Source organism: Cottoperca gobio, chromosome 20, assembly GCF_900634415.1.
Source record: "Cottoperca gobio chromosome 20, fCotGob3.1, whole genome shotgun sequence".
Lineage (NCBI taxonomy): Eukaryota > Metazoa > Chordata > Actinopteri > Perciformes > Bovichtidae > Cottoperca > Cottoperca gobio.
Genome location: NC_041374.1, coordinates 1,977,544 through 1,990,043, shown reverse-complemented (window position 1 = coordinate 1,990,043; position 12,500 = coordinate 1,977,544). Strand labels below are relative to the sequence as shown.

General features: G+C 41.5%; 3 protein-coding genes and 2 non-coding genes across 6 annotated transcripts in view; 2 read left to right on the top strand and 3 right to left on the bottom strand.

The window, feature by feature from the left end:
* Positions 1-1,971, bottom strand: part of pde7a (phosphodiesterase 7A) — a 16,242-nt gene extending 14,271 nt beyond the window's left edge. For both annotated transcript variants that reach the window (XM_029457641.1, XM_029457642.1), the window contains exon 1: positions 926-1,971. In XM_029457641.1, the coding sequence (XP_029313501.1) occupies positions 926-1,063 (138 nt within the window). In that variant the 5' untranslated portion in view covers positions 1,064-1,971. The remainder of the gene's footprint in view (positions 1-925) is intronic.
* A 2,762-nt stretch (positions 1,972-4,733) lies between these two features.
* Positions 4,734-4,819, bottom strand: trnay-gua (transfer RNA tyrosine (anticodon GUA)). Its single transcript is given in 2 exon segments — positions 4,734-4,769; positions 4,783-4,819. It is a non-coding gene; the product is annotated as a tRNA-Tyr (tRNA).
* Positions 4,820-5,021: 202 nt separating this feature from the next.
* trnaa-agc (transfer RNA alanine (anticodon AGC)) lies at positions 5,022-5,094 on the top strand. Its single transcript has one exon. It is a non-coding gene; the product is annotated as a tRNA-Ala (tRNA).
* Positions 5,095-5,747: 653 nt separating this feature from the next.
* Positions 5,748-9,773, bottom strand: trdmt1 (tRNA aspartic acid methyltransferase 1). The gene is given in 13 exon segments (XM_029457782.1): positions 5,748-6,043; positions 6,045-6,106; positions 6,436-6,508; positions 6,510-6,566; positions 6,737-6,794; positions 7,301-7,611; positions 7,828-7,908; positions 7,991-8,060; positions 8,306-8,371; positions 8,622-8,693; positions 8,827-8,903; positions 9,065-9,174; positions 9,639-9,773. Coding segments are annotated over 13 exon segments (1,140 nt in total). The 5' UTR covers positions 9,703-9,773; the 3' UTR covers positions 5,748-6,004.
* Positions 9,774-10,675: 902 nt separating this feature from the next.
* The window catches only part of rsu1 (Ras suppressor protein 1), a 26,151-nt gene continuing 24,326 nt past the window's right edge, over positions 10,676-12,500 (top strand). The window contains exons 1-3 of the mRNA XM_029458162.1: positions 10,676-10,809; positions 10,981-11,094; positions 12,150-12,200. Coding sequence (XP_029314022.1) covers positions 10,986-11,094; positions 12,150-12,200 — 160 coding nt within the window. The 5' untranslated portion in view covers positions 10,676-10,809; positions 10,981-10,985. The remainder of the gene's footprint in view (positions 10,810-10,980; positions 11,095-12,149; positions 12,201-12,500) is intronic.

The window sequence follows — 12,500 nt, the reverse complement described above, 5'->3', positions numbered from 1 at the left end:
AGTAAGGTACGGTAACGGTACCTTGAGGCAGGAGTTCACAGACTTATGACTTAATGTGCAACTTTTCTTCAAGTGTACTGGACAAAGGCCTAATGGATGGTACATCCTCTGAGACACGTGCTTACAACACACACACACAACAGTGACTCAATGTTTGGCTAGTGCATTGGAGATGCATTATACTGCTGTGTTTAATGAGAGTCAAGCTAAAGGTGACCTGTTCCTTGTGGCCTACAGTTTCACCACAGAGCAGAAATATAGAGGCAGGCTTACCAGAGACACATTTCCAAGAGTTCAAGACTCTGAGAAAGCAGGAAGTTCAAGTATGACTCAATGATTTATGTTTCTTCTGTCAATGTGTCATGGGATGTTGCATAAACAAGAGTGTGGCACGTTCCTTCTGACAAAACAGCAAGCCCCAGGAGTAAACTGTAATACAGTGCACCGGTGATCGCTGAAGTGGAAGCCAACAGGGCCTTTATCTGTAGGCAACATGCACAAATGCAAAGTGGTTTTAGGTTGGTGTGTAGTTTAGGTGTAAGAGATAAGAAAATGTTGTGTGCAAGTGAATGCTCAGTGTGCGTGTGTGTGTGTGTGTGTGTGTGTTCGGGCCTAGATATCCTAACAACCACCTGCAAGATTCCTGTGGATTATTCATATTTGTTTAAAAGAAGGTGCTGTTTTTTTAAAAAGGCATGCGTGTTTCCCCACATCCAAACACTGTGACTAAATGATACACAAACACTGTGACTAAATGATACACACACACACACACACACACACACACACACACACACACACACACACACACACACACACACACACACACACACACACACACACACACACACACACACACACACACACACACACACACACACACACACAAAAAGAAGAGAGATGAAGGATGTTTTAATGTCTTTACCTGTGACAGCTGTCTTGGATCAGGAGCCCCGAAGAGAGAAGAGCTGGAGCTGAAACTAATGGCTCCCCTCCGGCTGAGGACATGCTTGGGAACCGGCCTGTCTAAAGGCAAAACCGGCAGCTGATAACATACTTCCATTGAATAGTCAGGGCTGGATCCGGATCAAAAGTATTAAAAAAAACCAAAAACAAATCAAATAGATAACAAATGCAATGCGAAAACAGAACACTGGTGAATTAGAAAATCTCCCAAAGCCGAAAGAAATATCTCAATATTGTGGAAACGATGTGCTATCGAGCTGCAAAGTATTTCTGTTCATTATGAGCGACTCTAAACTTGTCCAGATCGCCTTCATTGATGCTGCATCTTCTCTACCGCCACAGTTTCACCTCCTTTCGTGTCATTTTGTAGGACAATTTTCATGCTGCTGTTGCATTTCCTTCTCATTTTACTCAGATCCGGGCCCACGGACGACGAGACCTTCTTGCCATTCACTGGGTCTTTATGGAAACGCTTCCTCATTTTCAAAGCAGAAAGAAACGCGTTGCGTGGCGCTCGCGGATCCGCATATCACCAAATGAAAACAAAAAGGCACGACCACTTCCAAAAAAAAAAAAAAAAAATGTCATCAACACAACATATTGTGTGCAGCACCGGCGGATGAGGTGAGGCAGCTGCAGGATGTGAGCCCGTGTCAGTCGTGGCCCGGAGGTCGTTCGCTCGTTCACTTACACCGGAGGCGACATATAATCAACATGTTGGGCTTCTCCGTGGGGTTTTGCAGAAGCTGCATGATGAAGGAGCAGTTGTTCTTATTCACCGCTGACCGTGAAGCACAAAGTGTCTGTGCTCAGAGAGGGGAACCCCGACGCTAATCTCTGCGAGTCCGCTGGGTTTAAAGGAAACGTGATGGCACGTAACACAACACTATCAAACAGAAGACGACAAATTAACATCCCAAAGTGTGTTTATTTCCCTATAACGACCTACCTATCGTCCTAAACATTACCCCTACTGTATGGTTTAAAAGCACACACCACCTGCCAGAGATGGTGCTGTTGGAGCGAGCAAAAAACGCCCTTGTCTGAAACTAACCAATGGCGTCACGGCTGGTTTTATAACCTCAACGCTGATTGGACAAAAGCGCGCAAGACATATAAACCGAATTACATGATTGGGTTTGCGACCAGGGCGATCCCAAGACCTATATGAGCAGTCGTTTGCAAACGGCGTGGACTTTCTCAAGGGTATTCCTCCACAACGGGGCTTGCCCTGCAGCGGTCCACATCATTGCCTGTGATTACCTTCCTCTCATGACTCATACTACTTGGGAGCTGAGACTCACTGGGAGTTTGAAATACAGCCGAGGAAATACAGCAAAATGTTGCAGCTCTGTAGGGCTGAGGCAATTTGCTCCATATGATTACTTGTGGTGACTCAAGACATATGCTGATTACATTGTGAAGTAGACTGTTGTACTCATTGTATTGTCTGATTGTCTGCATTATTTAGGTTTGTCTGTAGGCACCAGATGCCAGTAAGATACTGTACTATTGATTTTCGTTTACATGATAAGGTGGAGATGACCTCATGAATCAATTCCCCAGGAAAAAAACACAACACTAGCAGAGAACATGAATATTTTCACTGGAGGTTTCTGTGCCATGCCTATGTGCTGGGGGACAATGGATGTGCCATAGCAACAGTCAGGCCTAGTGCCAGTGGAGGCATAATCCCCTCCCCATTTCCATGGGTCTGAATGCAGTTCCCCACAATTATACCCCCCACAAAGAGGTCCTGCATCTTTTCCAGGCAACTAAGGCAACACTGCAAAACACAACAACAACTGTGTTGTAGACAGAAGCAGGGGTGGAAAGAGTATTAGAATAGCCAACTCATGTAGAGGTAACAATGTGAGGTGTTTGTGTTTGAAACTATAAAAGTAGCTGTTTAAACTGAATGTTAGTAACAGTTACTCAGTTACATGTATAATAATATATGCCCTGCCACACAAACCCTGTTCATATCTTCCTAAATTAGCCTTAAATGTGGCTTCCTCTGCAACATTTGTCTTTGCAAACTTGAGTACAATGTTAAATAGAAATAAATAAATAATATACATTGTGACAGTTGAAACACTGATTCATTATTATACAGTTTGATGGTAACTGATACTTTTACTGAAGTGTTAGTGAAAATCACTGACATGTCACATCTTGATTTTTAAAAGTATTTTGCTACAAACGGAGCCGAGAAGGTCAACCTCACACAGGAGCTTCTGTTTTTGCATTCACAGTTTACAAACTGTTGTTGCCAGACAACTCTGAAACTGCCTACGTCTACGTGATGTGCCTATGAGTACGTCAATGGCACATCACGTGTGTGTGCACAGGACTGCACATATTTTACACTTACTCCTCTAAGTGTACATGTGGGGAAAGGATTTGGGAGGCATTTCTGTTCATTAATTTCTTGCCACATTCACACACACACACACACGCACACACGACAACAAACACACATCTTTGTAGCATGGCAGCTGTGTGTAACTACTCATGCATCAGCCTCAGGAGCTTTAGTTAGACGGGTGAGCTGCATACCTGCTGTTCCCCTCGAGGTCACAGGTACAGTATCAGCTCGTGAGGCCCCCAAGGCTCCACTCCCCCCCTGACACTGCCTCTGGAGACAGATTGCAATCCGCTGAGATGTCCCTAATTGATTTACCTGTTACACTCTGGCATCACTGTGGGTATCACAGGAGTCATTATCTATTGCTTAAATGCCAACGCAGCAGTTTTACACCTATAGTGCTCTTTGACATACACACTCTCATCACACATGTGCACACACACTCCATTCCTGATGTTTTACAATTATATGTTTGACGTAACTGCACATCTCCGTAATGACTTACGGAGATTGACTAATTGATTTTCATGTTGATGCTTATACCATCAGGTTGAATTGGATTTTTATATCGTAGTATATTTTTGTATTACATTACAAACACCTACAATTGTGTGTATCCAGAGAGCCACCTTGTGGTGAAAAAGAGCACTTACAAGGACAGTGTGCTTGTAGGATCAAACATTAATTAATTACAGTATATCATAAGTATACTTTAAAAAAAAAAGAGGAATTTTTGGATTGTTCTCAAAAGGTTTTAATTGTGAAGTGAAACTGATATTAGGTTTATATTCTCCAACTACACTTATGCCTGCCAAATAAAAACTTCATTTTGCAAACCTTGCACCTTGTGCTAACACTTACAGCTTGCATTTCCAGACTTGGATATGTGCAATGTGAAAAAGCATGTAGTGCTAGTGTAAAATGATAAGTCCAGAAGTGCTAAATCAAATGAGTCCCAGATAGCGTGAATGTGTGAAAGCTTGATTTGTTATTCATGTGTTACTGAAGTGACACATCTCTTGTTTCCATCCACAAACAAACTGAAAGGAGTGTGAATCATAAGATTTAAATGCAACAGCATATCCACAAGTACAATGTAAGCCCTATGATGACTGCAATGATGTCAATAAGCAGCAGTGCATCTACTGGACATATGTGTAGTATTATTTTGTAATGTCTGGTTAGCCCTGGCTTCTTTATAGCATGCAATGATACAGAAGGATGTCAGAACTGAGAAAAGAGTTGTTTTCTCTACGTCAGGAGACAATTTAAACTCTCCTTTGCGTTTGCGTATTTAAATTGCGTGCACATTTTTTTGTTGCAAAATAAAAAGATAAAGAGATAAACGTTAACTCAGTTACGGAACACTTCCAAATTGTATTTTGGGAAAAAGATTCTCTCCTTCGAGCCGGATTTGAACCAGCGACCTAAGGATTTCCAGGTTTACACTACAGTCCTCCGCTCTACCAACTGAGCTATCGAAGGGAGTTGTTCCATGTTGAAGAAACATTACAATTTATAGAATGTAATAGACAAATTAGAGAAATGTCGGAGTTGAACGAACTGGGTTTAACTGTAGTGTCGACAGAATCGAAGAAATTCAGCAGTTAATGGTAGTATTGTACAAATCCTGGTTTTCATATTCTGATGTCTTTTTATAAAAAGATCACGACCGTACACACTCGAAGGGGAATTAGCTCAAATGGTAGAGCGCTCGCTTAGCATGCGAGAAGTAGCGGGATCGATGCCCGCATTCTCCACATGTTTTTTTTTTTCCATTGCATTTCATTTTCATCCCCAACGGAACCCCATGCATTCCTCTTGCTGTCCAGAAAAAAGTTCAGAAGGGCCGCTAGTTGAATGTATCCAAGTATCAAAAAGTCTGCCACACAGCGTACCACATACTGTAGTATCCAAAAGTATCACCACGTTTGGTAAGTGGCCAGACCTCCACATCCCCTCTACCCCTCCTTCATGGGCCACCTCTCTGCATGCATCTTTGAGTGGGATGCAGGAGACCTCACTCTGTTGCGACAGGCAAAGAGAGCGCAGCTCAGGCAAGAGGGTGTGCCAGCCCTTACTGATCATGTGGTTGGCGTGTGCAGAGACGCCGCATTAGGTGCATCCAGGATGTGCCAGGTGTGCAGCTGTACACTGTGACAGGAACCACCACCATCTTTGTCAGGCGCTGTGACATCCACCGCAGTCCCAAGAAGAGAGGGTGGGCACAGTGTCCAGATGGGATATCATCCTGGAGGAACCCTCTCCCCCCTGCTAATGTGCGTCCCCGATGTACACCCCCGCCCCCCCCCACCCACCAGTCCTTTAGATAGATAAATAGTGAGAGAAAGTATTGAATAAGAATAAACCTTTGAAAATGCATAATGATTGCCATCAAACAGAAACAAACACATGTGCTTCACAAGTTAGTTTTTATTTTGATTATTAAAAAAATCTATAATTGTGCTTATAAAAAACAAAAACATGTTTATGTTCAGCCCACAGAGACGTGTTCTGTTAGAAACATGTCACTGTTCAGTGGTCCAACGTTACTAACCAGTTAACATTCCCAACTAACAGACTACATGTTGAAGCACAGCCACTGTGCAGAAAGTAATCTGTAATATAAGCCACAGTGAAGGACGCTCTCCTCCTTCAGAGTCCCATGTGTTAGGACACCAGCAGCTGCAGGAGTCTGGCCACCACCACCGACGTTGAGGCTGTTTCCTAGAACTCTGTACTGCTGCTTGGTGGTGATCTGCTCCGGAAAGGCTGCAAAATACATTAAAACATTCTTTTTAACACTTTAACACTGACAACTCTCTGCTCAGTTTTTCCTCAGTGACTCTGAACATGCATAAAACTCAATGCATACGATGACGTCGCACTAAACGCTGTGCTTTGCAATTAAACTGAAGCTCTTTGAGTTTTGTGCTGACAAAACGAGACATTTATAGTACTAGTAGTCGTAAAACAATAGATTTCCACTTTAGACAGCTGGCTGGATTCAACTCGGCTCTAAACTTTATTGTAAACTGATTTTATGAGGGCTGATAGCACGGGGTGGCTCAGTGTGGGTGGATGCAAGCAGTTTGACTTACAGAAGCTTTGAGGGAAGCCCATGAGGTTGGCCACTTCTCTGGGGGTAAAATAACGCAGCTTCAGTGTCAACAGGCCGCTGGAGCTTCTCATCCTCAGAGTGCTGGTCCAGACCTGTAAACACACTCTCCATCTGCAGAGCACCAAGCAAACGCCTTCAAACCTCCGACTGAACAATGTCGGCACTTCAATCAACATTATAAACGTGGCAGCTGAACAGACACTCTGAGGCGTAACGATTCTGACATTCAGCTCAGATTAGTAGTTTAGTCTTGTTGATGCTGTACTGAAATCAGAACATACCTCTGTTTCCATGCAGCTTTGCAGCACTGAGCCAGTTCCCTCCACATACCGCCCATAGCTATGGATAAAACACATTAACACAATCACACAGCAGCATTAGTAAGTGAGAAACAGCACAGACGAAAGTTATTAAATTCCCCATGTACACTCTTGGGCCGCCCAGAAAGTAAAGAAGGATGGAAATCTATAAACAAGAAAGATGAGAATGTTTTTGTTGGTTGTTGCCGTTATAGCCAAATCCACATATTTCAAGCAAATATAACTTTTCTGCAACTTCATAAGCTTCACTTTTTTTGCCTGTGACCAGCCCTATTTTAAAGCCTTTGGGACACATAGAGAGTAAAAGCTTTGAATACAGTGTAAAGATTAGGAAATATTGTAAATATTGTCATTTGGCTTTAATGATTTATTCAGTTAAAAGGTAATTATCTATTATTTGGCTTGACAAGTCAATTTCAAACATTTAATTGGTGTTAAGTAAATGGTTTGTAAGTAAACGTCTCTTTCAGCAGTCTTTCACACTTCACAAGAGAAGCCAGTGACGGTTGGATGAAGAGTACCCACCCTTTGGTAAAGCAGACAGACCTCCTGCATGTGGGCCGAACAATGTCCAAGAGCAGAGCATATCGCAGCAGTGTTTTAGGAGGAAGGAGATAGTGCTCCATGTTTACTTCTATCTGTGGTTCCAGGAAGTCTTGGACCAGCCTGAGAGACAGATCGTTGTTCTGACGCATCTTCCTCTCGGCGTCCGTTGTCGTCTCAAGTTTATACAAGACACGACCTTCTTGCATTTCCTCTTCAGGCTGGCAGGTACCTGGACGTGGAAGACTCAAGACTGTGGGCGGCTCAGCAGAATGTGGGAAGGCCTCTAAAATCTAAGATTACATACTTTATTAAAAGCTTTATATAGACACGACTAGTATCGTCGGGTCTGGACAACTTGGTTTCACTTGGTAAGTTCACCCAAATTACAAAAATAAATCAATCACAGAGGGACAAGTTCTTTGGTACAAATGGTTTGTAGTGAGGTCTGTTGATTAGAATGTGAAAAACATGCAATATGAGTAGCTCCAGCTGGCAGCGAGCCTCACCTTTGAACTCTGGATGTTTGAGTTTTCTGTTGAAATTTTGGCGATGAGGAAATAACGCAGTCTTGAATTTGGGATCCCAACCTAGATTTATGAATAGAACAGAGATATAATAAATACACCTTACAGCGCAGATGCATTTAATGAAATGAGTCGTCTTACTTACACTTGTGGGTGAGACCATGACCTCCTGGAAAGTGTATCCACAATCCACGAGTGTGTTCACCAAACGTTCCCTAGAGATTAGAAGCGTAACATGAGGACAAATTAACTGCCAAATGAAATGTCTTTAACCTGTACAACAACAGACCTAATACAAAACTGCAGAGAATGTAAAATATAATGTCAGAGGGACAACATTGTACTCAACTACGACTTGTTGATAGGACAAGAAATAATTTGCATGATTTCAATACGACCTGCCGACTGACATGGTGACCTTTGAGGCCTTTTAATGCAGCCTTGCTGTCTCCATCGTTACCTGGCAGAGGACGTCTCAAAGCCTTTCACATTCTCCAGCAGGATGAAGCGGGGCAGCCTGCGCAGCCTGGCCACACACCGTCATATGCAGGGGAAGAAAGGATGATAAGAACTATGCTTATAAGATATCCACAACAAACAGACCTGTGGGCTCATTTATAGAGAGTTTCATCTTCTAGTTTGGCCAACTCATGGCAATATTGTCGAACACTTGTCAGCTAAACGTTTGACAAAGCTTGAAAATATTGCGAGTTAGATATGAAAATATGTTTTCATTCAGGCGCAATTAAAAGCTAAATCTGGAGATTAAAGACCACCTCGGCAGAAGATCAAGGATGTAGAGGAAGCTCTTGGTTCTGGGGTCAGCAATGTCCCCCTGAAGACCTATCCTGCACGGAGACAAAGATTTGAAAGACATTATTACAGTGATTCTGTTACAGTATGATGAGGAGAACACCTGGAGGAAACATGTCTGACTGAGATGAACAACTTATTGGATCACATTGTACACAAAGGTCCTACCTGGTGAAAGGCTGGCAAGGAGGGCTCATCAGAATCATGTCAAAAGATAATTTATTGAAGTCATCTAGTGTCATGCCCTATAAAGGAAAAGTTCAACATTTAAAGTAAAGAATTAAGCGCAGAGCGTGTCTGTGAATCACTACCCATGTGTGTGTATCAGTCTCTTTATCTTCAGTATCCACAGGGAGGATAGAGCCTCTCCTCCAACATACTGGAACTAAACACAAACGTCACCCACCTCTATGGTCTTGTTCCAGAGGGCGGTGTCGGGGAAATTGTGACTGTAGATTTGATTGGCTGTGGTGTTTATGTCGATGGCAGCTACTACCTGTGCAGGTATGCCACTGTCTGGAGGAAGAAGAAGAAACAGATAATAAACTGTGTGCATAGAATTCCCTTATTCATCTCATAGGGTCAGCATGTGCAGCGAAATGTTCCCTTTATATGAGCTGGCAAACACAATATTAGTAGCTATACTGACATTAAATCATCAACTGAGGATCTAAAAGACACAGAAACAAACTTTATGTGCAGAAAATAACAAAACCAAATGATCGAGCGTGTGCATGTTCTGTGTGTGCATTATCAAACCTAAGTACACCAACAATCTGAAACAACAATAATGATAAAGTAAGTCTTGAAAAATCAAAATCGTGCATATTATTGATTTTATTCATATCGCTTTGGATTCAGTCGGTTTTGCTCGCGGTAGCGTGGTAGAGACACGTCCTGTCTATCTCCAATTATAACGAGTATAACTTCAAAATAAATATAAACAAGCTGTTGTCAGTATCTACCAAAGATAAACTTACCCTTTAAAGCATAATGCATCCCTCCTATCCCACTGTATAACTCGAGCACCCGCAGAGTCTCCATGGCACATTACTGTTTACAGTTCTTCTTCTTCGTGATGTTTAATGAAGGTTGTCAAACAACGCAATGGCGCAATACCGCCACCATGTGGTAAGGAGACTGAATGGCACCCAGCTGACAGTAAAAACTACAACAATCCTGCAGTTAATTCTCAATTCATGAAGATGATAATGTTCAGTTTGTGTTGAAACTGTTTTAGTGAGGTGTTCTGAGCTGCATGATCATTTTGCAGCATGTAGTTTGTGGGAATTTCCTTGTAAGCGTCTCTCAGTGTTAACGCAATACAATTTACCAGCGCCACAAACTGCATTCTCCATTGTTTAATACCCCCTACAGTCTCTGGTATTTTGGAAGTGGTCCTCTGAGAGCGTGAAATTCAGTAGTAGAGTCCCAATTAGGTGCAACATGTAGCAAACAAGTGGCGGTGGCATACCATACTGACAAAAACAATCAAGTAATTCAGTTGTAAACCATTAGGCTCTTATTTTAAAGGTTAGACATTCTAGCAAGACATTCTTCCATCCACATTGGGGTTTTTGTTTTTTAGGGAGACAATTATTGCAGTGTTTTGCAATACAAATAAAGCAACATCGCCCTCCACTGACAGTACACCAAAAGAGCAAATACACATGTGATGACATGAGATTGGGTGAAGCATTGAAATAATTGGAATAAACAAATAGATACAAGAAAAAGAAAAAAGTATTAAATGATATATACTACACATCAACACAACAAACAAGTGTATTATTAATCTATGCATGTACTTGTGTGGTAAGATGTTACTATACTAAGTAAAAAAAATACTCGATAAAGTATTATCGTCATAAAAAAGTTTATGAGTAAATGTGCAGAAACAAAATGCATGAGAGTGTTTGCTGGTTACTTCTTCTCAACATCATTACTCTGAGCTGTGCAGCTGCTGCTGGGGAGATCTGTGGACGTTGGGAGGTTTGGGCTCGGAGGTGTGGCTTAAGGAACAGGAAGTATCCTATTAAGGAATGGTGTCTCACACATAAACTTCCGGAAGGGTGTATACTTGAAGCGAATTCTATCAGGAATTAAAAAAGCTAAAATATATTTCCTTTTTCATTCCTCTTGTCCAAAACGGTAAGCCTCTAAAGTGTTTGTGTTTGTGCCAACATGCAAAGCCCTGTTCTCCTGTCGAGGAACAAGAGTTGGGCTGCTCGCTCTCTTGTTTCGTTACAATGTAGCCAATGACGACTTTTCCAACTTACTTCACACGCTGTACTTTGTTATGTGTTGTATCAATGTCTTCAGGAACAATGTCCAAGTCTCTGAAGAAGATCGTGGAGGAGAGTCGGGACAAGAACATCCCAGAGGTGGAGATGTGCGACAGGGGCATTTCGAACATGTTGGACATCCCAGGACTGTGTAAGATCTTTAATGTCACCACGGAACTGTTATATATTATGTTATACTATTATAGATTATAGATTATAGATTATAGATTAAGATGTTTGACTTAAAGAAACGTTTCAGAAAACACAAACGTAAAAAAAAACGTGTGACGTCACCGAAGGCTGTCTCGTCTGGGGTGTAAAAAAAACTTAAACCAGTAATCACAACATATTCAGGTTAATTATTAGTATTGTATCACCTAATCATGTAATAATTTAGGTAAAATTATAGAAAATGTGATGTAATAAAACCAATTATGTAATAACTTAACCAATAGTGTAATAAAACTGATATTGTAATAACATTTTCACTGATAATATAATACCTGTCAGGTGTGCATCTGAATAAAAACCTAATGATGTAATAATTTTGACAGATAATGCACGCTAATAATATAAAAAGGTTTAAATTTCCCTCAGAAATGTAAAGTGTGCACAGTTTATAACACTAAGTGTCACGTTAGCCTCTGAAATCACTCACATTTGACACTTGTTTCATGTTTGCACATTCTCGGCTTTATGCAGAATGCAAAGATGCATTCAAGTGAAGTCCATATCAGTGAGACATGAACCCACACATGCTTATTGGTTGTGCAAAGATGGTCCATTACAACAGAGTGGATTTTAGATTAGACGCTATCAGAAGATGACAAAAGTCGATTCAATCTCCATGAAACGATTCTTTTCAGTCAACAGTGATTCTTATTGAATGAAGTGTCTCCATTTGCCCCCAATATTCTTGATTTAATTTACTTCTACTTGGTTACATGAAGAAATGGTTTCTTTTCAGATGTAGTTTGACGAACTAGCTTTAGTCCCACGTTTGGTTACGTTCTTCTTGACTGACAAACCTGAAGAAATATGCCAACACTATGTTTTTACACACATATACTGTGTCTGTTGTTGCTATTGTAAGGGTCAAATAATGACTTTGCTGCTAGTGTATTAACCATTGCAGTCCTGTCATGTAGCAGTAAGGAGTAAACAAGTGTTAGTGCTGTGTTGACTTGTTGTTCCGTGTCGTTTCAGTCACTCTGTCCAACATCACTCAGCTGGTCCTCAGCCACAACAAGCTCACAGGTAAGACCTCCGTCCTCTCTCACAGACACTCAGACTCTCAGACAGCAGAGGAACGAGTCTGTGCAGGCGTCACGTCCCACATAGAGCATATTTGGTGCAGACTACTTTATTAACTCAATAAGTTTAGGAATTAAAAGCCATATTACTACTCCAACAGGAGGGATGCATGAAGAAGATACAGCCCACACTGCGTGCTGCTTCACTTACAGTGTTTATTGTGAATTACTGCAAATTAAAGGACCATCCCATCTATTTCATCTTTTGCTGATTGACTGCAAATCATTTTTATTTATTCATTTA